The sequence below is a fragment of the Salvelinus fontinalis genome, chromosome 7 (genome assembly GCF_029448725.1).
Source record: "Salvelinus fontinalis isolate EN_2023a chromosome 7, ASM2944872v1, whole genome shotgun sequence".
Taxonomy (NCBI): Eukaryota; Metazoa; Chordata; class Actinopteri; order Salmoniformes; family Salmonidae; genus Salvelinus; species Salvelinus fontinalis.
In genome coordinates, this window is record NC_074671.1 from 31,735,077 (window position 1) to 31,760,705 (window position 25,629).

General features: G+C 41.6%; 2 protein-coding genes across 5 annotated transcripts in view; one reads left to right on the forward strand and one right to left on the reverse strand.

Moving 5' to 3' along the window:
• The first annotated feature begins 216 nt into the window (after positions 1 to 216).
• On the forward strand, positions 217 to 5,638 carry prlh2 (prolactin releasing hormone 2). The gene is made up of 3 exons (XM_055929167.1): positions 217 to 367; positions 648 to 842; positions 5,196 to 5,638. Exons 2-3 carry the CDS (start codon positions 668 to 670, stop codon positions 5,402 to 5,404), a joined length of 384 nt encoding a protein of 127 aa, XP_055785142.1. The 5' UTR covers positions 217 to 367; positions 648 to 667; the 3' UTR covers positions 5,405 to 5,638.
• A 215-nt stretch (positions 5,639 to 5,853) lies between these two features.
• The window catches only part of myripb (myosin VIIA and Rab interacting protein b), a 162,946-nt gene continuing 143,170 nt past the window's right edge, over positions 5,854 to 25,629 (reverse strand). The window contains exons 11-16 of one of the 4 annotated variants that reach the window (XM_055929163.1): positions 25,242 to 25,295; positions 19,069 to 19,260; positions 18,568 to 18,729; positions 18,109 to 18,207; positions 17,956 to 18,016; positions 5,854 to 9,059 (exon numbers count right to left, since the gene is read on the reverse strand). In XM_055929163.1, the coding sequence (XP_055785138.1) occupies positions 9,019 to 9,059; positions 17,956 to 18,016; positions 18,109 to 18,207; positions 18,568 to 18,729; positions 19,069 to 19,260; positions 25,242 to 25,295 (609 nt within the window). In that variant the 3' untranslated portion in view covers positions 5,854 to 9,018. Of the gene's footprint in view, positions 9,060 to 17,955; positions 18,017 to 18,108; positions 18,208 to 18,567; positions 18,730 to 19,068; positions 19,264 to 25,241; positions 25,302 to 25,629 lie in introns of all 4 variants that reach the window. The other 3 variants (XM_055929164.1, XM_055929165.1, XM_055929166.1) reach the window with 3 other exon arrangements.

Here is a 25,629-nt window from a genome sequence, read left to right on the forward strand (position 1 = left end):
CCCGAAGTAAAGGTCCCCAAAGCAGGAGTCTACTAACTAAGTTAATGTTGTCCACATGTCATTGACTCCTTGATGGAGTGCACCGCGGCGTGCCATGGACCAGGAAAAATGCAACCCAAAAGCCCCATGACATTACTTTTTCATTCTTAAAAGGATAAGGAGATTTGCAAGAAGGAGGGGATGGGGAGGAACTGGTGGTGCTGACGATATCAACCGGAGTATCCTATCTGACAGACGTTCTTGAGTCATCATTTAACATGGGCAGTCCGGAATATATAAATTCGCGCTCACACCATTTCCGCTAATAATAACCTGGCACGAGGAAAACTCTCCACCGACCCACCTCAGCAAGCTAACAACGTTTACGGTAAGTTGAAACTGTTTGTGTGCTCTCCACTTTTATGTATAAAAAGGGAACATATATTTAGGATTGTAACGTATTTATTCAGTTATTAGTTAGCCTTGTGTCAGAGTAGATAATTCGTTGGTATATGTATGCTCTAAAATTACACATTGGTGCGCAATTACGCAAGAATTAGGCTAATTCAAAGTATATGGCAAGATTACATTGACACAAGTCTAAAGTCGGGTTTAAATATTTATCTTTACCTTTATGTCATTTTAAAAACACAACGGACCATGTTCAGTGCCTTGCGGTCCATCCACAATGACACCTGAGACTACAGCCGCGTGCCCAGTGATGGTGAGAGAGTGCGTCCTGGGGTCCCGCTGGCTGATGGCTGCGCTCACGATTCTGTTGCTGCTCTCCACGACGGTCACTTGCGTTCACAGTACCACGGTGGAGCACGACTTTCACATCGTCCACAATGTCGACAACAGAAGTAAGTTGAAACACGTTTTTATTATCGAATAAGTGAATGATTTGTCTTCATAAGCATTGGATTTGATCTTGAAAGGTGACATTGATGACACATTGGATATTACACATAGGATTTCACACATTATTTTGTATACATTTCTTTTGTGTTATAATTAAAAGAAAAAAAATGTCAATTTCAAACCTATTACAAATGGATAATAAAAGGGTTGTACAATTTGTTCATCAAAAAATATAATCATAATAAACAAATGTAATACATTCGAATGTAACACACCACTGTTAATGTGATATATTTTATAATTATTCAAAAAAAAAATTTTGTTCATTTGTAATATTATCTAGATTTTCAACATTAGTTATGGATTTGAACATGTTTTTTAATGATTGATATGGTATTCATAAATTAAACATTCACAGTTTACTTGACTTATAAATCCTAAAATCTTCATAGAAGACTAAAGTGTTGCCTAAAAATGATCATCCTAACCCAGTAATGGACCTCCACTGCCTGATGAAAAGGTGACATCCACTTTCAGGTTACTGTTCATACCAATAGCCTAAAATGGTATTGTTCATGCCGGGTTATTGTTCACACCAGGTTATTGTTCATACCAATAGCTTAAAATGGTATTGTTCATACCAATAGCCTAAAATGGTATTGTTCATACCGGGTTATTGTTCACACCAGGTTATTGTTCATACCAATAGCCTAAAATGGTATCGTTCATACCAATAGCTTAAAATGGTATTGTTCATACCAATAGCCTAAAATGGTATTGTTCATACCAATAGCCTAAAATGGTATTGTTCATACCAATAGCCTAAAATGGTATTGTTCATACCAGGTTATTGTTCATACCAGGTTATTGTTCATACCAATAGCCTAAAATGGTATTGTTCATACCAATAGCCTAAAATGGTATTGTTCATACCAATAGCTTAAAATGGTATTGTTCATACCAATAGCTTAAAATGGTATTGTTCATACCAATAGCCTAAAATGGTATTGTTCATACCAGGTTATTGTTCATACCAGGTTATTGTTCATACCAGGTTATTGTTCATACCAATCAGCCTAAAATGGTATTGTTCATACCAATAGCCTAAAATGGTATTGTTCATACCAATAGCTTAAAATGGTATTGCTCATACCAATAGCTTAAAATGGTATTGTTCATACCAATAGCCTAAAATGGTATTGGTCATACCAGGTTATTGTTCATACCAAAAGCCTAGAATGGTATTGTTCATACCAGGTTATTGTTCACACCAATAGCCTAAAATGGTATTGTTCATACCAGGTTATTGTTCACACCAATAGCCTAAATGGTATTGTTCATACCATGTTATTGTTCAATACCAGGTTATTGTTCATACCAAAAGCCTAAAATCGTATTGTTCATACCAGGTTATTGTTCACACCAATAGCCTACAATGGTATTGTTCATACCAGGTTATTGTTCACACCAATAGCCTAAAATGGTATTGTTCATACCAGGTTATTGTTCATACCAGGTTATTGTTCACACCAATAGCCTAAATGGTATTGTTCATACCAATAGCCTTATACCAAGTAAAGATATTGTTCATACCAGGTTATTCTATAACCTAACAAGAAATGGTATTGCTGTTCATACCAGGTTATTGCTCATACCAATAGCCTAACAAAAAATTGTTTGTTCATACACAATGTTCATCCCACATTTCTTGGTATTGGTATGAACAATAACCTGGTCTTTTAGTGCATTATCACTAGTTATGAATCAGCAATATGGTGGGTATTAGGTGTGACTACTGTTTACGCATAATGGTGCAACTGTGTACTTTGTGGACAGGCATTTGTGTGTGCTTTTAAGAAAGATAGTGTTTGTGAGGGGGGGGGGGGGGGTCTGTCTGTATTTTAGTGCGAGCACATTCTTGTATATGTACAGTCGTGGCCAAAAATATTGGCGCCCTTTTTCAAATAATGCACCATTTCTTCCAGAAAACTGTTGAAATTAAAACATATTTTGGTATCCACATATGTATGTCTTCGGTGTGCAGTTGAACAAAACACATTTAAAAAAAAAAAATTACTAAATCTTAGCTAATTCCACAAAGAAATCCTAAAATGGCCCGGACGATATTATTGGCACCTTCTAGAAGTAGTTAGAGATTATTTCAAGCAGGTGATTCTTATTTACTTCGGAAGTGAACTCACCTGTGGTGAGTTGAAGGTGTCTGCGGTATAAAAATCACGTATTCAACCAGTTTGAATAGAAAAAAGGACTCATTCTCCTGTTTTGTGTCACTGTGTGTACCGCAATGAGCATGGACAAAATAAAGAAAACCAGAGAATTATCTGAGGAGGTCAGAGACAAGATTGTAGCCAAGAGTTGACAATCTCAAGAATACAAGTTCATCTCCAGAGACCATGATGTTCCTGTTTACACCGTACGTAATGTTATCAGGAAGTTTAAGGCCCAGGCCACTGTAGCCAATCTCACTTGACATGGCCACAAGAGAAAACTTGAAGGAAGTTTGCAGCGAAGGACTATTCGAATGCTGGAGAAAGGACCTCGGTCAACAGCCACACAGATTCAAGCTGACCTTCAGACACAAGGTACGACAGTTTCAACTCGCACCATCCGTCACCACCTCAATGAAAGAGGGTTATATGGTAGGAGACCCAGGAGGACGCCACTGTTGAGAGAAAGACATAAGAAAGCCTGACTGCAATTTGCCAAAACACACTTGAACATGCCAAAATCCTTCTGGGAGAATGTCCTGTGGACAGATGAGACCAAATTTGAGCTTTTTGGTAAAGCATCTCTATGTTAACAGAAAACAAAATGAAGCTTTCAAAGAAAATAACACCTTCCCTACAGTCAAACATGGAAGAGGTTCAGTGATGTTTTGGGGTTGCGTTGCTGCCTCTGGCACTGGGTGTCTTGAACCTGTGCATGGCATCATGATATCAGGTGAATACCAAGGTATTTTGTAGCGCAATGTCGGACCCAGTGTCAGAAAGCTGGGTCTTCCAGCAGGACATTGACCCCAAACACACTTCAAAAAGAACACAGGAATGGTTCAAGACAAAACACTGGACTGTTCTGAAGTGGCCAGCAATAAGTCCAGATCGAAATCCCATTGAAAACTTGTGGAAAGATCTGAAAACAGCCGTTAGGAGAAGGCACCCTTCAAATCTGAGAGAACTGGAGCAGTTTTCACAGTGGGCCAAACTGCAAGTAGAGAGGTTCAGGAAGCTCATCACCGACTATAAGAAGCGCTTGATTGCAATTATTTTTTACCAAAGGTTGTGCTCCCAAATATTAAGTGTTTTTGTCAATGCCATTTCTGTTTATTTTCTGATTTAAATGGATATATTAAGTTCAGAATAAAAAACAAAGGTTCTGTAATATTAACAGTGAAATAAAGAATTGTGGAGACCAAATACTTTGTTCAATTTCAACTTATTTTTAGGGAAAATTGTGAGTTACTTGAATAATGTGTAAGGGTGGCAATATTTTTGGCCGCAACTGTATATATACTGAACAAAAATATCAACACAACATGCAACAATTTCAAAGATTTTACTGAGTTACAGTTCATAGAAGGAAATCAGTCAATTTAAATAAATAAATTCGGCCCTAATCTATTGATTTCAAATGACTGGGCAGGGGTGCACACACGGGTGGGCCTGGGAGGTTCATAGGGGCACCCACTTGGAAGCCAGGTCCACCCACTGGGGAGCTAGGCCCAGCCAATGAAAATTACTTTTTTCCCCCCAAAAGGGCTTTATTACCGACAGAAATACTCAGATGTGTAGGCCCTGGGCTGGCGTGGTTAAACTTGGTATGCGGTTATGAGACCGGTTGAATGTACTGCCAAATTTTCTAAAATGACGTTGGAGGCGGCTTATGGTAGAGAAATTAACATTCAATTCTCTAGCAACAGCTCTGTTGGACATTCCTGCAGTCAGCATGCCAATTGCACACTCCCTCAAAACTTGAGACATCTGTGGCATTGTGTTGTGTGACAAAACTGAACATTTTAGAGTGGCCTTTTATTGTCCCCAGCACACGCTGCACCTGTGTAATGACCATGCTGTTTAATCAGCTTCTTGATATGCCACACCTGTACGGTGGATGGATTATCTTGGAAAAGGAGAAATGCTCACTAACAGATGTAAACAAATTAGTGAAAAACATTTGAGAGAAATAAGCTTTCTTTGTGGTATGGAAAATATCTGGGATCTTTTATTTCAGCTCATGAAACATGGGACCAACACTTTACATGTTGCATTCATATTTTTGTTCAGTGTATACTCAAACCTTAACTTGACGCTTCCACTCCCCCCTTGTGTCTTTGTCAGGTCCAGAAATAGATCCATTCTGGTACGTGGGGCGTGGGGTAAGGCCCATCGGGCGTTTTGGGAAGAGGCAGAGCGGAGGAGGGGGCAGCGGAGGGCTCAGACACCCTGGGGCCATGGTCAGCACACTGGAGATTCTCCTCGACATCATCAGGAACCAGGAGAATATCGGGAAGACACTTAGCGGAGAGGACGCCGACTGGCTACCATGACAACATGCTTGGCCGCTCCCCTCCACCATCTGTCTGTGAACGTGTCTTTATTTAATCAAGGATTGTCTTTCTTTGTCTCTATCTCCTTTTTCTTTCTTTCTTTTCAAGGTTTGCTCTCAAGCCTACAGTATGTCTTAGTCTAGGGACCTCTAAACTGGTTGACCAGTTGTAGTCTGTATGGTACATACTGAGAAATGCAATCTATATTGATTAATAAATGAAGATAGTCTGTAACTATGGTTTTGGTACATTGGTGCTGTGACCGATTATTGTTGAATAAAAAGCAGGAAGTCTAAAAAGAGAAATGTGAAGATGCTCAAAATCTGAATCTTTCTGTGAGGAAGCAGGTCAGTTTTTCTTACCATTGGTGAGGGATATTCTTTGTAACATAAAGTAAGACCATACTTCATTAATCCCCAAAGGTTAGGAATGATAGGAAACTCCAGAGGTCATTCAGGTGCAAACTTTATTCAATCAGTGTTACACTTTTTCTCAAATCAGAGCAATTTGGCACATAGAGAATCTGTATTTTTTGCTTCGTAATATTTTTCCCCCGACACATGATATGGATTGCAACAGACGATTGCGCATATGAGTGAATAGTCCATCAGAGGTGTGCAAAGTGAACTTCACTGCGGCCTAGGAACATAGACAGCTGGTTGCCTCCCGCAGACAACACAGAAGGATCAAGTTTATGATTGGGCAATTATCTTAAATGTCATATCCATTTTTTTTTTTTTTTTTTTACATATATATGGATATATATATATATATTTATATGTATATATATAAACAAATTAGGAGGTGAGATAAAATATTTTTTTTTACAATAGAAAAATACAGGACATTGATAATAATGAACCCCTTGGCTGTGCTTCTCGAATTTTGTACATCTATTTAAAACCAGAAACATGCGTTGATACACAACACACATCCAGGAACAACGACGACACACAGCAACGATATGCATAACCTGCAAAATGGGATCATAGGATGGACGGGAGGACTTACCAGTGGACAGTGTTCAAATATAATATAAATATAACAGAAGTCCATAGGTATGGGAATAACCTGTGTCTCTGGCTCCGGTACAGGGCATTACATATTATTGTCATTTATTAGACGCTCTTATCTAGAGTAACTTACAGTAGCATTTTCATACTGGTCCCCCGTGGGAATTGAACCGACAACCCTAGCGTTGCAAGTGTCATGCTCTACCAACTGAGCCACAACAGCACCCCACGCGATAGGTGCGGCTTGAAGAATGGTCAACCTGCACGTAACAACTTGAACCAGCGCAAACGTCATACTATTTTACCTGTAATTACTAAGGAACAGAATCCCTCAACACTGCATTTCATCTCCTACTATCTAATCGTTTCAATATAAAGATCAGGGCCTCTCAGAGTATCTCAAGAGTAGGAGTGCTGATCTAGGATCCATTTTGTGTTGTAGATCACAATGAATATGGTTACATGGACAGGGAAAGCCTGATCCTAGATCAGCACTCCTACTCTGAGACGCTGATAAAAAAAACAGGCCCGGCATTCCAGACTCTCACCCCGGTCATCGGAGTAATACCAGACACTGCATTAACTGCTCTTTATCGCATCTCCCATGTTATCGTGAATATGAATACCATCATCCCCATTAAAATCACACATTTTCAGACAATTAATGCAGGCATACATGTAAAGCACTTTGAAGAAGGAAACATGACACGGTTTCAGACTTGGCTGATGAGAAAACCTTTCAGAGGGGGGGAATAACGCCTAGACCGGTTTCCGCCCACTTTGTTTTAGAGAAAAGAACTGCGTAATAACAATCTTCAAAAGTACAAAAATAAAATCATGCTTTTCATGGCATTTTGTCATAAAGCCCAGTAGACTTCATTACGTATAAATCTTTACAAGATATTTAACACAACGTACAATTCATTCCTGGAGCCATATAGCACAGGAGAGAAATCAAAATGTGTGCCGAATAAAGGCCACAAAGCTGAAACAAATGAAACATAAAAATAACACATTTGACATTTTTGTCATTTAGCGCTTATCCAGAGCGACTTACAGTTAGTGCATTCATCTTAAGATAGCTAGGTGGGACAGCCAAATATCTCAGTCATAGTACATATATTTTTGCTCAATAAAGTAGCTATCAGCTAAGTGTGAGTATTAGTTCACGCACAAATTGCCATGTCCTTTAATCCTAGTTAATGTGTCAACCAGCATCTGCAAGTTATGAACAGTCAGCAGTTCACACACCACGTATACTACTGGGAAGACAGATATCACTTAAAGTAGATGGCCCTAGCTAGCAAAAGACAGTACTAGACAACAACAAATGAAGACAAAAATGATGCTTATCACTCCTGGAGATATCAGGAGTCCTCTAGCTACAGATTGAAGCATATTCTTCTTTAAAAGACAGAATGGTGAAGATTTCATAGAGAGAGGTTTCTGTTTGGTTAAGAAACATGTGTCAATGTATTCTAATGTTGGCTTCTTTGGGTTCATAAATGCTTTACATATACTTTACATAATAGGTAGACCATTTGTGTGATAAATGTTTCATTATTTATTAATTAATGTAACTAACTATTTTGCATTGCATTATTTTGGCCTTGGTCTCTCTGGAGACAGATGCCAGTCTCACAACCTTTAGATGGAGGTTATTTTGGCCTTACAAAACATATATTCCATAAATTGTCATTGTGTGGGCCTAGCAATGTAGTGAATCTTTCTCCACATATGGTAACTAAGTGCCAGAGTAATTAGGTCATCTCAAAATCACCTCCTTCAAAAGATTGAGTAAATGTAAATGATTAATTAAGGAACAGGAGAGGACGCCAGACGTTTCTTAAAGTGAACCTCTAATCTAAACTTCGAAAGCACGTCAGACCAGATCGTGGTGAATGAGGATTGTTATCTGCTAGTTCAAGGAAATGATTACTTCTGAGTCTTTACACAGAAATAATAATAAAACAACAACATCGAACAGGTTCTGTAGGTGCTCGGCAATTCATCATGACATTTCATCAGTGAGAGAAACAACAAGACCAAAACAGTAGTATAAAAACATGGGTTCAGCCTTTTTTGGGACATTCATCACAGAAGTTTTCACATGGTTTTTCACATCTTCAAACACCTACAACACCCTTGCAAACAGTTAGGAAAAAAAGACTGACAGAGGTTTTCTTATTTTCTGTACAAGGACTTTGAAGTTAGGTCTTCTTTTGACAGTAGGACAGTGAGTTGTCTCGGCGAGGAGTGTTCGTTCGCTGATTTTAAGGCAGAGACACGTCGTCTATCAAACCACCCTGTTGTGGGCGTTGTGGTGCGGTAGTTACAGTGAATGAGGCCCAGCGGGCTGATGGAGTAGGTTGGGACAGGGGTTGAATGAGTCGGTCCTGGGCTGGGGGAGGCAGGGAAGGGGGTCTGGAGGTATTCAGGGGGTGACTGGATGGGGCCGTGCCTGGCTGAGGAGAGCGCTGGGTGGGGTGTACAGGGCAGGTGTTGGCCCCTGCATAGCCCAAGGCAGACGCTGGATCAAGGCACTGGAGTGGAGAGACCCCGCGGGGCCCCTGAGGGACTCTTTGTGCTTTCTGTCTGTCGCTACGGATGAAGTGCTGTTACCTGCTGCTCAGACTCCTTATCTGGAAAAAGACAAGGAAATAGATAAAGAAATATATGACTTGAGCTATTCAGGTAGCTAAGGAGTGTATTCAATAGTCACAATGACAAATTAAGCTATTACACTGCATAACCATTCATGTAGTTTGCATTGAGTGTACAAAACATTAGGAACACCTTCCTAATATTGAGTTGCACCCCCTTTTGTCCTCAGAACAGCCTCAATACGTCGGTACATGGACTCTACAAGGTGTCAAAAGTGTTCCACAGGGATGCTGCCCCATGTGGACGCAAATGCCTCCCACAGTTGTGTCAAGTTGGCTGGATGTGCTTTGGGTGGTGGACCATTCTTGATACACACTGTTGAGCGTGAAAAATCCAGCAGCGTTGCAGTTTTTGACACCCACTAACTGTTGCGCCCGGCACCTACTACCATACCCTGTTGAAAGGCACTTAAATCTTTTGTCTTGCCCATAGCACATATACACAATCCATGTCTCAATTGTCTCAAACCTGTCTCCTCCCCTTCGTCTACACTGAAGTGGATTTAACAAGTGACTGTAACGGCGTTCCTCTCTCTCTTCATAAGAAGAGGAGGAGTAGTGATCGAGCCAAGGTGCAGCGGGTTGTGAATACATGATGAATTTTATTTATAAGACAAAACGAAACAAACTATACTTGAATAAACTAACAAAAATAACAAAACGAAAATAGACAGACTTAGTACGACGAACTGACATAACACACGCAGAACGAACGAACAAGTACTTACTACAAAAACGCACGAACAAACCGAAACAATCCCGTATGGTGTAACATCGACACAGACACAGGAGACAATCACCCACAAACAAACAGTGAGAACACCCTACCTAAATATGACTCTTAATTAGAGGAGAACGCAAAACACCTGCCTCTAATTAAGAGCCATACCAGGCAACCAAAACCAACATAGAAACAGATAACATAGACTGCCCACCCAAAACACATGCCCTGACCTAAACACATACAAAAACAACATAAAACAGGTCAGGACCGTTACAGTGACATCAATACGGGATCATAGCTTTCACCTGGATTCACCTGGTCAATCGGTCACTTGGTAGGTGTTCCTAATGTTTTGTATACTCCGTGTATCTGGTAATATCTAATCAGAATTGGGCATACAATGTAGAAGTTCCCAAGACCGAGAGAGAAACAGTAAAACATTACGTCAGTTAGTTAAATAATCATTACATGATGCTCGAGTCTGGAACTCACCCACAAACAGGACCAAAGCTGGCCTGCTGAGGAGTGACGGACACTATCCTAGCTGGATGGGTGCTCTCATCTTTTCTATCAACATAGACAGGGCTCTAACTCCTCTAGCTCCACAATGAGATAGGGTGCTGTTAGCCAGCCTGCCAGCTTAGTGGAGTCTGCCCCTAGCACAGTCATTGTAGTCAGCTTAGTTTTCCCCATTGAGACCGTGTCTGTGACTCGATCTAGGTCTGGCAAAATTAAACACACTTTAGCAATCCCACTGGAATAAAGACCTCGTCCATTCCTGTCATTATTGAAAGAGATTGTGATCATACCTCACATCTCAAAACAGGACTACTTAATGTAAGATCCTTCACTTCCAAGGCAGTCATAGTCAATTAACTAATCACTGATCATAAACGTGATGTGATTGGCCTGACTGAAACATGGCTCAAGCCTGATGAATTTACTGGGTTAAATGAGGGCTCTCCTCCTGGTTACACTAGTGACCATATCCCCAGAGCATCCTGCAAAGGCAGAGGTATTGCTAACATTTATGACAACAAACAAGGCAATATTTTCATCTTTTGAGGTTCTAGTCATGAAATCTATGCAGCCTACTCAATACATTTTTTATGCTACTGTTTACAGGCCTCCTGAGCCGTTTACAGTGTTACTTACAGAGTTCTTTGAATTCATATCGGCCTCATAGCCATGGCAGATAATATTCACATTTTTGGTGACTTCAATATTCACATGGAGAACTCCACAGACCCGCTCCAAAAGGCTTTCGGAGCCATCATCGACTCAGTGGATTTTGTCCAACATGTCTCGGGACTTACGCATTGCCACAACCATATCCTGGATCTAGTTTTGTCCCGTGGAATAGATATTGTGGATCTAAATGTGTTTCCTCATAATCCTGGACTATTGGGCCACCATTTTATTACATTTGCAATCGCAACAAATAATTAGCTTAGAACCCAACCAAGGATTATCAAGAGCTGCGCTATAAATTCTCGGACAACGCAAAGATTCCTAGATGCCCTTGCAGTCACCATCCATAAGGACATCGGAATACAAAAATCCCCTAACTGAGGATCTAAACTTAACTTTGTGTAATACCCTAGATGCAGTTGCGCCACTAAAAGCAAAAAAAAATAAAAATACAGAAAATATCCGAGCACGGAAAGAAGCTTCCAGAAAATTGGAACGGAAATGTCACTCCACCAAATTGGAAGTCTTCCGACTACCTTGGAAAGACAGTACCGTGCAATATCGAAAAGCCCTCACTGCTGCTCGATCAGCCTTCTTTTCAAACCTGACTGAGGAGAATAAAAACAATCCTAAATACATTTTTGATACTGTTGCAAAGCTAACTAAAAAGCAGCATCCCCAAGTGAGGATGCACTTCACTTCAGCAATGACGAATTCATAAACTTCTTCAATGAAAAGATCATGATCATTAGAAAGCAAATTACAGACTCCTCTTTGAATAGGTGTAGTTGTCCTGAGTCTGCACAGAACTGCCAGAACCTCGGATCAATGGGGACACCCACGTTTTTGTCGACACATTCACAAAAATAGTCATGGCCTCTAAATCTTCCAACTGCCTACTGGACCCGATTTCAACTAAACTACTGAAAGAGCTACTTCCTGTGCTTGGCCCGTATATATTGAACATAATAAATGTCTCCATATCCTACCAATGTGTACCAAAGTAACTTAAAGTGGCAGTAATAAAGCCTCTCCTGAGAAAGCCAAACATTGACCACAAATATTTGACTTTTACTATCTGCCTATATCGAATCTCCCATTCCTCAAATTTTGTTGTTGAAAAAGTTGTTGCTGAGAAACTCAGTCTCCTGAAGACAAATGATGTACAGCTGAAGTTGGAAGTTTACATACACTTAGGTTTTAGTCATTAAAACTCGTTGTTCAACCACTCCACAAATTTCTTGTTAACAAACTATAGTTTTGGCAAGTCGGTTAGGACATCTACTTTGTGCATGACACAAGTAGTTTTTCCAACAATTGTTTACAGACAGATTATTTCACTTATAATTCACTGTACCACAATTCCAGTGGGTCAGAAGTTTACATACACTAAGTTGACTGTGCCTTTAAACAGCTTGAAAAATTCCAGAAAAGGATGTCATGGCTTTAGAAGCTTCTGATAGGCTAATTGAAATAATTTGAGTCAATTGAAGGTGTACCTGTGGATGTATTTCAAGGCCTACCTTCAAACTCAGTGCCTCTTTGCTTGACATCATGGGAAAATCTAAAGAAATCAGCCAAGACCTCAGAAAAAGAATTGTAGACCTCCACAAGTCTTGTTCATCCTTGGGAGCAATTTCCAAACGCCTGAAGGTACCACATTCATCTGTACAAACAATAGTATGCAAGTATAAACACCATGGGACCACGCAGCCATCATACCACTCAGGAAGGAGACGCGTTCTGTCTCCTAGAGATGAATGTACTTTGGTGCGAAAGGTGCAAATCAATCCCAGAACAACAGCAAAGGACCTTGTGAAGATGCTGGAGGAAACAGGTACAAAAGTATCGATATCCACAGTAAAACAAGTCCTATATCGACATAACCTGAAAGGCCGCTCAGCAAGCCACTCAGCAAGCCACTGCTCCAAAACTGCACATGGGGACAAAGATTGTACTTTTTGGAGAAATGTCCTCTGGTCTGATGAAACAAAAATAGAACTGTTTGGCGATAATGACCATCGTTATGTTCGGAGTGAAAATGGGGAGGCTTGCAAGCTGAAGAACACCATCCCATCCGTGAAGCACGGGGGTGGCAGCATCATGCCGTGGGGCTGCTTTGCTGCAGGAGGGACTTGTGCACTTCACAAAATAAATGGCATCATGAGGGAGGAAAATTATTTGGATATATTGAAGCAACATCTCAAGACATCAGTCAGGAAGTTAAAGCTTGGTTGCAAATGGGTCTTCCAAATCGTCAATGACCCCAAGCATACTTCCAAAGTTGTGGCAAAATGTCTTAAGGACAACAAAGTAAAGGTATTGGAGTGGCCATCACAAAGCCCTGACCTCAATCCTATAAAACATTTGTGGGCAGAACTCAAAAAGCGTGTGTGAGCAAGGAGGCCTTCAAACCTGACTCAGTTACACCAGCTCTGTCAGGAGGAATGGGCCAAAATTCACCCAACTTATTGTGGCAAACTTGTGGATGGCTACCCGAAACAATTTAAAGGCAATGCTACCAAATACTAATTGAGTGTATGTAAACTTCTGACCCACTGTGAATGTGATGAAAGAAATAAAAGCTGAAATAAATCGTTCTCTCTACTATTATTCTGACATTTCACATTCTTAAAATAAAGTGGTGATCCTAACTGATTTAAGACAGGGAATCTTTACTAGGATTAAATGTCAGGAATTGTGAAAACCTGAGTTTAAATGTATTTGGCAAAAGTGTAAGTAAACTTCCGACTTCAACTGTATACAAAAAGCTCCAGTCTGGTTTAAGACCCTATTATAGTACTGAGAATACACTCGTGAAGGTGGTAAATTTCCTTTTTAATGGCATCAGACCAAGGCTCTGCGTCTGTCCTTGTGCTACTAGACCTTAGTGTGGCTTTTAACACCAACCTTTTGAGTCAAGATCACTTTCACAGTCAAAAAGCTAGCCGAGATCTACCACTCAGATTGTTGGCTGGACTGACAATATTGTTATTCTCAGACCATATCATAGTTCAAAACTTGATCTTTGATAACAAAATAGATCAGTTGGTGTAGCACTTGCGATGCACTGCGGACCATAAATGGTGCACATGGTGCTTTCAAGGCAACTGGGAACCCACCCAAAAAACAAAGGTCAAATCAAGACTTCAATGATCTTTGGGTCGGAAAGTTTTAGACTTGGAATTCCAAGTTGGATGACCATTCATGGGATCTTGATTTTTTCTGAGTTCCCAACTCATTGAAGTCGGAAGTCGGAGATTTCCGAGTTCCCAATTGTTGTTCTTATGACCAAAGAAAGTGAAACATTCCTTTTTATTAAAGTAGACACGACGAGCTGCTAATAATTATAAAAATGCAGGGCTAATGATACACTTCCCTACTCATTCATTGCAGCGCAAGTACGGAGAATCGCGTTTTCTGTTTTGTAATAGTGCTGAACAGTGTTTTGAGCTATATAAAAACAAATGTGAACTCCCTCATGAACTTAATACATCTTACATAGGCTAGTATAAAACTTTGCTGTGGCTGGGGTCGTAGAAGCTCTATATGTACGGGGATTTGAGCGTTCCTATTGGCCAGCGCAGTAGGAGCACTCGGTTTAGCCACAGATCTCCCGGTCCACCGGGTAGGCGGAGTCAATCTTTTCAGACAAATGAAATGGTTCAAAATGGAAACACTTTGTTTACCCGGTGCGCAGGGCTTCTGAATCAAGTGCACCTACCGCCTTCAGCGCAACACCAAACAAACAAACAAAAAAAAAGGAGCGCAAGCCTTTATCGTTGGCTTTTCTACAGAAATGTTTGGTGATGAACTCGTAATGCATTGAAGATCGACCAGTCGATTGCGATTGACCGGTTGGCGACCACTGTTTTGGAGAGATTGGAAACCCAAAATGGTCTACGCAGACAAGTTTTCGCCTGGTTTAGATCTTATCTAAATCTGTGGGTCTTATCTAAATAAGTGTTCCTCAAGGTTCTGTTTTTTTTTAGGACTTTTGTTTTGACTATATATACTACCTCTTGGTAATGTCATTCGGAAACACAATGTCAACTTTCACTGCTATGCAGAGAACACATTGCTGCAAGTGCCTACCCTGCAAGCCTGTGTTTCAGACATAAGGAAGTGGATGGCGGCACATGTTTTACTTTTAAACAGAGATGCTAAGAAACAAAGAGTCCCAAGAAACAAAGAGATCTTCTGTTAAATCTGACAATTAATCTGACAATTAATCTCGATGGTTGTGCAGTCGTCTCAAATAAAACTGTGATGGACCTCGGCGTTACTCTGGACCCTGATCTCTCTTTTGACGAACATATGAAAAATATTTCAATTTTCTTTCTTTCCATCTTAAAGGTTTTAAGAATCAGATCATGCAGAAATGCAGATCATGCAGAAAAGCTAATCCATGCTTTTGCCACTTCAAGATTAGACTACTGCAATGCTCTACTCTCCAGACACACGGATAAAACACAAAATAAACTTCCGGTAGTGCTAAATACGGATGCTAAAATCTTTTTGATTTATTTTTATTTAACCTTTATTTAACTAGGCAAGTCAGTTAAGAACAAATTCTTATTTACAATGACGGCCTACACCAGCCAAACCCAGACGACGCTGGGCCAATTGTGGCCGCCCTATGGGACTCCCAATCACAGCCGGATGTGATACAGAATGGATTCGAATCAGGGACTGTAGTGACACCTCTTAAACCGCTGCGCCACTCGAGAGCCCCTAGAACTAGAACCAAAACATTTGATCATATTACTCCAGTGCTAGCCTCTCTACACTGGCTTCCTGTTAAGGCTAGGGCTGATTTCAAGGTTTTACTGCTGAACTACAAAGCATTACATGTACTTGCTTCTACTCATCTCTCCGATTTGGTCGTGGCGTACATACCTACACATACGCTACGGTCACAAGATGCAGACCTCATTGTTCCTACAATTTCTAAGCAAACAGCTGGAGCCAGTGCTAGCTCCTATAGAGCTGCATTTTTATGGAATGGTCTGCTGATACGTGAGAGACGCAGACTCAGTCTCAACATTTAAGTCTTTACTGAAGAATCATCTCTTCAGTAGGTCCTATGATTGAGTGTAGCCCAGGGGTGCAAAGGGGAACAGCAAGGCACTGGAGTGATGAACCACCCTTGCAGTCTGCCTGGCCAGCTCCTCTTACCCTATTACGGGGCTGAGACACTGGCTTACTAGTGCTCTCCCATGGCGTCACTATCCTCGACTTGAGTGGGTTCAGTCACTGATGTTATCTTGCTGTTCGGTGTTGAGCCCCCTCAGCTCGTGCGGTGGGGAGATCTTCGTGGGCTATACTCCGCCTTGTCTCAAGGTAGTAAGTTGGTTGTCTGTTGATTTCCCTCTGGTGGTGTGCTTTGGCAAAGTGGGTGGGGTTATATCCTGCCTGGTTGGTCCTGTCCGGGGGTATCATTGGACGGAGCCACAGTGTCCCCCGACCCTCCCGTCTCAGTCCCCAGTGCCTATGCTGCAACAGTCTATGTGCATGGGTCAGTTTGTCCTATCTGCTGTATTTCTGCTCTCATACCTGGTGTCCTATGTGATCTTAAGCATGCTCCCTCTAATTCTCCCATCTCTAACTCTCCCCCCTCCAGGAGGTCCTGAGCCCGAGGACCATGCCTCATGACTACCTGGCCTGATGACTCATGGCTGTCCCCGTCCCCAGTCCACCTGGTCGTGCTGCTGATTCAGTTTCTACTGTTTTACCTGTGGCTATGGAAGCCTGACCTGTTCACCGGACCTGCTACCTTATCCCAGCCCTGTTGTCTCGACCTCTGAATGCTCGGCTAGGTAAAGCCAACTGATATTTACTCCTGAGGTGCTGACCTGTTGCACCCTCTATAACCACTGTGATTATTATTTGACCCTGCTGGTCATCTATGAACATTTGAACATCTTGAAGAGCGCTCTAGCGTTAATGTCCCTGTATTCCTATAATCTCCACCGATACATCCAGAAGAGGACTGGCCAGCCCTCAGAGCCTGGTTCCTCTCTAGGTTTCTTCCTAGGGTTTTTCCTAGCCACTGTGCTTCTACATCTGCATTGCTTGCTCTTTGGGGTTTTAGGCTGGGTTTCTGTATAGCACTGTGTGACATCGACTGATGTAAAAATGGCTTTACAAATACATTTGATTGATTGATTGTCTAATGAGTCTCTTTCAAAAGATGCACCGTCGACCCCTTTCTGAAATCAATGCTTTATGACTATATGAGACTTCTTTGATTTAGCCTCTGTTGCGCTGTGTTTTACTTTGAAACGAAGGCTAAAACAGAGGGGTTTCATTGACCATGTGGAAAAGCTGCTTGATGGTGTCAAAAAAAGAAGAAAACCCCGATTAATAATGAATAAATTATAACCAATGGTTAATGACGCAGCCGTCCGATTCGTCTCCTCTTCTCTGTGCTCCTTCTCTCTTTCCTAATGGAACCTTTCTCTTTCCTTTCTATATCTTCCCTCTCTACCTGGTACACTTAGCCTGGCATCCATTCAACGTCTTCCTTTAGATCCAAATGTGATGTTCGTCTTCTAAGTGTGAACACAAATCTTTCTGCCAAGCCAACGTCCGCACATGAAAAAAAGGGTGCGTTATTCTGTGGAGCAGACAACATCGTGTTGCCACAGTGATGTCAGCCGCGATCGATGCAACACGCACATCAAAGCGTAAAGAGGGTGTGAGTGTATTTTCAAACCTCTGAAAGGAAAAACCTTCTCATTGTGACAGTGTGACATTACAGAGTCTGAAAGATTTTATGAAGTGACAAAGTTTGGGTCTTTTTTGCGACCTGGTACTTTTGTCTATCAACAAGGGGAGCCAATCCTATAAACTCCATTTAACAGAAGGAGAAAAAGGAAATGGATTAAATAGAACATTTAACATTGTTCAATAGCAAAAGGTTTCCTTTGTGATCATTTCAACAAGTTGGTCTGTTACCTTTGACCGGAGGGGCAGGTAGTTTTCTCCTCTGTTGGCGTGATGTGTCAAGGGTTTGAGGCTGCAGAGTGACAGATCAGTACGGTGAATACAGTGGCCATGTGAGGGTGTAGCTGTGTGTAATAATAGTCAGGTGGGAATATACTACAGTACCTTAGGTTTTGGCTTGGAGAAGTTGGAGAAACGATTGCAGGCGGTGACATTCAGTCCAGCTGTTTTTAGCGATAATATCCTCTCCTCGATGGCTGATATCTGGAGGAGAAAGATTCCAAATGATTCAGAAATAAAAACGGAATTTGCTGTAGATGCAGTGGAGAGTACATCAAGGCTCAAGTTTATTTAATGAATTAATCAGGTTAATTTAGAAGACACCATTAGAATACAATTACATATTCCACGCATTCTCTCCAGTCGCCACATTAAAACCTGCCTTCTTACAGGACCATCAAACATTGGTTGCATTCCATGCCCACCACATTGCCACGTTACATTGCCACGTCATCAACTGCACAGTTGGGCATGCATCACATCTGACATGTGTCTGCAATGTAATCAGGATGGAATGCAGTCACTGAAACAACTGGGCGTTTGGATATGAATGGACCCCCTTACCTGGAGCTCAGACTGCTGCACCTGGGCGGCAGCAGTGGCCACCTGGTCCTCCAGGAAGGCCAGGTCTCTGTCTGAGGTGCCACTGCTGATGCCTCGGGCCACTTTCTCCAGGTCCCCCAGTGCCCCCTCCAGGCCGTACACCGCCCCCGCAGCCATGTACACCTACAGGGACAAGTCACGTGTTACAGGAAAGGTCAATGGGCACAGGTGCTGAGCATAACAATGTTGGGGACCCACAGGGCTCTATCCTTGGGCCTTTCTTGTTTAGCCTCTACAGGTGGTAGTCACTATATGGTCAAGCTAAGATGTACAAAAGTGTCTCAGATAGTGAGTTCAGATGAGCAAGTACACATACGCTATTTACTCTTTTTTATACAGGGTTATGGTGGAGGTTAAGGTAAGGATTACGTTTAGGGTTTAGAAAGCGCTGCATTTGGTCCTTTCTAGCATGGCCAGGTAGTGACCACCAACATCGAGATGTATGTAGGCACTGGGTCTTACGTTTTCCTCCATCTTGGTCAGTTTCTGGTCCAGCTTCCTGGTCTCTAAGTTGCTGAGGAAGGACTCAGACGCGCTCATGCACTCAGAGGGGGTGACACTATCGCCCCCCGCCTCACCAATCAGTTCCTCTGTGGCGTTGAGCACCTTTAGTACCTCTGTGGTGATACTGCACAGCGATGCGGCCGAGTATTTCTGCTCAACACACACACGTGCACACACACGTCAAGAGACACACACACACACACACACACACACACACACACACACACACACACACACACACACACACAAACAGACACACAACAGACACAGAGATGCGAGTCAGACACACACAGGCACGACAACAGACTATCATTAGCGGGTACAAACAAATATGGAACAGTCAAGAGGAGAGTCGTAACAGGGTCCAAGTGAGATGTTTACAGCACGGTCCTCAATGACACACAGAGCTTTTACACCTCCAATCAGTGCAGCACATACACATACACACACACACACACACGCACACGCACACGCACACGCACACACACACACACACACATCGTCACAACTCATGTCAACCTGCAAGGAGCAATCAGGTGGAGGAAGAAGAGTGTGACGCTTCATGTGGAAGAGGAGGGGAGCTGTTGACCTTTATTGCTAGATTCCAGGTCATGGAAGGGTGACAGGTGACCTAACAGAGTTACAATTACTGTATTTACATTTTCCTCTACCACAAACCACTAGAAAGGTAAATTTTTTTGAGAAAATACGATAAGTGAAAGTGCAGTCTCGAACCTACAAGACGAACAAACCACACCCCTGCTGTAAAGTACAAACTAGTACATCTGAATGGATGAAAAGGTGAGAGGGTATGAGGGAGAAGGAGAGAGATCGGTGTAATTCAATAATGAGATAATCCTTGGCTTGAAGCTTTGATCTGTGGGACTAACAAGTGCATTGATCCACACCCCTTTCTCTCTCTCTCTCTCTCTCTCTTTTTAAGACGCGTTAGCTAGCTAGCGGCGTACGTGGGCTTTGAAAGGAAGTGTGTATAGTGTGGGTGGTAGGGGGTGGCACTCGAGTGGGAGACGAGAGGAGATGAGAGGCGGCTCCTTTTGAACACTCAGAGGTGACTTAGAGAGCAAAGAGCGAGAGGGAAAGATTTCAGGTACCGACTCAGTACGTAGATGGGTAATGGGATCCGTAGTGAGAGTTTTGGCCGTCACCTATAGTACATTACCAATATACATCATTATCACACGGCTCCAACACACGGCTCCATTTCCTACTGCGACATTTGTGTTTAGAAAGCCTTTTTAGAAACTGCATCCAACTTTAAAAGGACTAGACTTGTATTCCTGAGATACCACGCAGTGTGAGCATGCTGCAGATCTATACTGTTGTACCGTCACATCATCTCCCACAAAGGCAACGTTTTCTATTCATGGTGCTCTTCGTTAAAATAAAAACGTCAGCGTAATAAAAAATATAAAACAAGAGCACCATGAATTGAAAACTGTTGTTGTTGTGGTCATTTGTGGCTTTTAGTGGCACCGGCACATCTAAAAATGTACCCTTCACAGTATGTGGGTGTGTGGGATACACCATGGTATATCCTATAATTAATAATTCCATCCATGTTTGTCTTGTCATATATTTAATGAATGGAGAGCTGTTGTTTCACACCTTCGATGTGGTCGTACACCAGCATCTGCTTTTACAAGATGTCACAACTGTATTGAAATAGGAATAAATGTGAAAAGCACTAAAGAAAATGGCTACGCGGGAAAACCACATGAATTTCACGTGACCTTATGTGAAGTTAATGTGATAACATGTAATAGCATGTAAAAGCAACATGTGATAACATGAAACTACACATGTAAAAAATCTTTGTACCTGTGATACCATGAAATTACACATGACAACATTTGAAAGTTTGTAAAACTGCAAATTCGATTTTTAAACGTTAATTATTTTGTTGTGTTATAGTCTGCATGTCACATGTGAGGTAAAAAAGTGCTATTCTCCTCACATGTGAAAAAGTGTGTTAACATGTGAACTCTAAATTCAATTTATGTGAATATATGGTTTCACATGTGAACAACTGACCTCACGTCTCTTTTGTTTTCACGTGTGAATATATCAGCTCAACATGTGAAACTGCACATTTCACGTGGCTCTTTTGAAAGGGATGTAATGAAATGGTATGGCCATTTTTATTTTAAAAAAAATAATTTGAGCCCTTTTTCGTGGTATCCAATTGGTAGTAGTTACAGTCTTGTCTCATCGCTGCAACTCCCGTACGGACTCGGGAGAGGCCAAGGTTGAGAGCCATGCGTCCTCCGAAACACAACCCAACATAGCCGCACTGCTTCTTGACACAAGGCACATCCAACCCGGAAGCCAGCTGCACCAATGTGTTGGAGGAAACACTGTACACCTGGCAACCTGGTCAGCGTGCACTGCACCCGGCCCGCCACAGGAGTCGCTATTGCGCGATGAGACAAGGATATTCCTGCCGGCCAAACCCTCCCTAACCCGGACGATGCTGGGCCAATTGTTCGTCGCACCATGGACCTTCCAGTCGCAGCCGGCTGCGACAGAGCCTGGGCTCGAACCCAGAGTCTCTGGTGGCACAGCTGGCACTGCGATGCGATGCAGTGCCTTAGACCACTGTGCCACCCGGGAGGCCGGTATGTGCATCTTACGCGTGCCACCAGAGACTCTGGGTTCGAGCCCAGGCTCTGTCGCAGCCGGCTGCGACCGGAAGGTCCACGTCTGAGGCGTCTGTTTCTCAAACTAGACACTCTAATGTACTTGTCCTCTTGCTCAGTTGTGCACCGGGGCCTCCAACTTCTCTTTCTATTCTGGTTAGAGCCAGTTTGCTCTGTTCTGTGAAGGGAGTAGTACACAGAGTTGTACGAGATCTTCAGTTTCTTGGCAATTTCTCACAAGGAATAGCCTTAATATCTCAGAACAAAAATAGACTGACAAGTTTAAGAAGAAAGTACTTTGTTTCTGGACATTTTGAGCCTGTAATCGAACCCACAAATGCTGATTCTCCAGATACTCAACTAGTCTAAAGAAGACCAGTTATATCGCTTCTTTTTAACAGAACAACAGTTTTCAACTATAACATAATTGCAAAAGGGTTTTCCAATGATCAATTATCCTTTTAAAATGATAAACTTGGATTAGCTAACTTAACGTGCCATTGGAACACAGGAGTGATGGTTGCTCATAATGGGCCTCTGTACGCCTATGTAGATATTCCATTAAAAATAAGCCATTTCCAGCTGCAATAGTCATTTACAACAATAACCATGTCTACACTGTATTTATGATCAATTTGATGTTATTTCTAAGTGACCCCAAAACTTTGAACGGTAGTGTGTGTGTGTATATATATATATATATAAAATATATTTTCCTTTACTATTTTCCCCTTACCCTACCACCCCTCAACTAATTGGAATAAACTAATGGACAAGAACACTTAGGATTCTACTTCCAGCTTATACATACAATATACATTTTACAGACACAATGTATTTTACAATATTTATATTTTGTTTGTTTTTAATCCCATCCTTCAGCTACCCTCAACCCCTACCATCTATCCCTGAAGACCATCCAGTTTGATTTCTATTTGCCATATATTTTTAACTGTGCTTTGTAGAAGCACCTTTGACAGCGATTACAGCTGTGAGTCTTTCTGGGTAAGTCAATAAGTGCTTTCCGCACCTGGATTGTGCAACATTTGCCCATTATTATTTTCAAAATTCTTCAGGCTCTGTGAAATTGGTAGTTGATCATTGCTAACCATTTTTAGGTCTTTCCATAGATTTTCAAGCAGATTTAAATTTAAAATTGTAACTCGGCTACTCAGTAACATTCACTGTCATCTTGGTAAGCAATTCCAGTGTAGATTTGTGTTTTAGGTTATTTATCTCCCAGTGTCTGGTGGAAAGCAGACTGAATTAGGTTTTCCTAGGATTTTGACTGTGCTTAGCTCCATTCTGTTTTTCTTCTACCCAGTCGATAACCATTACAAGCATACCCATAACATGATGCAGCCACCACTATGCTTGAAAATATGGAGCGTGGTACTCAGCAATGTATCGGATTGGCTCCAAATCAGGACAAAAACTGAATTGCTTTGCCACATTTTTTGCAGTATTACTTTAGTGCCTTGTTGCAAACAGGATGCATGTTTTGGAAAGATTTTTTTTTATCTGTACAGGCTTTCCTCTTTTCACTCTGTCATTTATGTTAGTATTGTGGAGTAACTACAACGTTGTTGATCCATCCTCAGTTTTCTCCCATCCCATCCATTAAACTCGAACTGTTTTAAAGTGACCATTGGCCTCACGGTGACATCGTTGAGCAGTTTCCTTCCTCTCTGGCAACTGTGTAAGGAAGTGACTGGGTGTATTGATAATGACTTCCCTGTGCTCAAAGGGATATTCAATGTCTGCTTTAAAAAAATATCCATCTACCAATAGGTGCCTTCTTTGTGAGATATTAGAAAACCTCCCTGGTCTTTGTGGTTGAATCTGTGTTTGAAATTCACTGCTCGACTGAGGGACCTTACAGATAATTGTATGTGTGTGGTACAGAGATGAGGCAGTCATTCAAAAAACATGTTAAATACTATTATTCCACACATAGTGAGTCCATGAAACTTATTATGTGGCTTGTTAAGCAAATATTTACTCCCAAACTTATTTAGGCCTGCCATAACAAAGGGGTTGAATATTTATTGACTCAAGACATTTCAGCTTTTAATTTTTTATTAATTTGTTAAAATGTCTAAAAACATAATTCCACTTTTACATGATGGGGTATTGTGTGTAGGCCAGTGACCAACAATCTCAATTGAATCCATTTTAAATTCAGGCTTTAACACAACAAAATGTGGAAAAAGTCAAGGGGTGTGAATACTTTCTGAAGGCACTGTATGTCAAAGTGTGTCAAATATGTAATATGAAAACACTCCGACTGCGTGATGTTCCGGACACATCCTAACGACACATTTTCATTTGAAATCTCATGTGAAACAAATCCACGTGAAACTTCATGTGAAATATCATCTCATGAGAAGTGTTCAAAAACCACATGTGAAAGGTTATGTGATACCGTGAAAATCCACATGTGAAAGGTTATGTGATACCGTGAAAAACCACATGTGAAAGGTTATGTGATACTGTGAAAAACCACATGTGAAAGGTTATGTGATAGCGTGAAAAACCACATGTGAAAGGTTATGTGATACCGTGAAAATCCACATGTGAAAGGTTATGTGATACCGTGAAAAACCACATGTGAAAGGTTATGTGATACCGTGAAAATCCACATGTGAAAGGTTATGTGATACCGTGAAAAACCACATGTGAAAGCTTATGTGATACCGTGAAAAACCACATGTGAAAGGTTATGTGATACTGTGAAAAACCACATGTGAAAGGTTATGTGATACCGTGAAAAACCACATGTGAAAGGTTATGTGATACCGTGAAAATCCACATGTGAAACTTCACGTGAAATATAATTAGATATTAGGCAAAACGTGAAAATTTCACTGGAAATATGGTGATTTCCACATGTGAAATCATGTGGTTTTTCCATAACGGTATAAGCTAATGCAGTCGGCCTTTAATGTCTAACTTGAATACAGCACCATCAGCTTTTCACTCATGAATCCATCTATTTCTAGTGGCTTTGAATAACATTTGTACCTGAACGTGTCCAGAAGTCCCTATAATAGACCACATCTAGATAAGAGCAAACATACGTCCCAAATGGTACACTATTCCCTACGTGCACTGGTTAAAAGTAGTGCACTATATAGGGCGTAGGGTGCTATTTACGACACAACTGAAGTAAATCAGAGAGAGAGCGTGACAAATATCACGATGGCCCCTGACAAAACAACCATGTTTCACTTGATGATGCCTTACTGGTGACAGAGTGACTAAGAATTGTAAGAAGTGAATCATCAGACAGATGCATGTACATGCCTGAGTGTGTGTTAGTGTGTGTTGTCCAACACAGCAATCTGATTAATTTGATTGTCATGTGAATGTTAAGGTTGGGACTGTTGTTAGTCAGAGTGTGTGTGTGTGTGTGTGTGTGTGTATGTGTGATGTCCTGACCGGAGCCTGTGTTATAGAGACAGTAAATCTCACCTGCTGTAAGAGAGAGGAGAGCAACTGTAGCCTCTGCTGTAGTTCCACCCCATTCTGTCCCTCGCGACAGACAGACATGCACGGACGGACAGATGGACGGACGAAGAGACAAAGGGAAACGGTGGGGGGGGGGATCGAGAGAAACGGGAGAAAGACAGATGTGGGACACGGATGGCACAGAAAGATGTGGATGAGAGAAGAGGTGAGAACAGGTAGGCGAGGAGGGAGGAAGAGGTTCGGGATGAGTACAAGGTACAGACAGAAGAAAGGGAGGGAAAATAAAGGAGTGACCGAGAGAAATGAGATACAGGAGAAACAGAGAGTTTAAGATAAGAGTAGAGATAACTCAGGGTAGCCCCCTGCGGTGTTTAGGTGACGACACAAACAG

Bases quoted from the DNA above. Each gene is read 5' to 3' on its own strand.
- prlh2 (XM_055929167.1), top strand. From the start codon at position 668: ATGACACCTGAGACTACAGCCGCGTGCCCAGTGATGGTGAGAGAGTGC. The intron at 843-5,195 runs GTAAGTTGAAAC...TGTCTTTGTCAG, and splicing joins CCACAATGTCGACAACAGAA to GTCCAGAAATAGATCCATTC.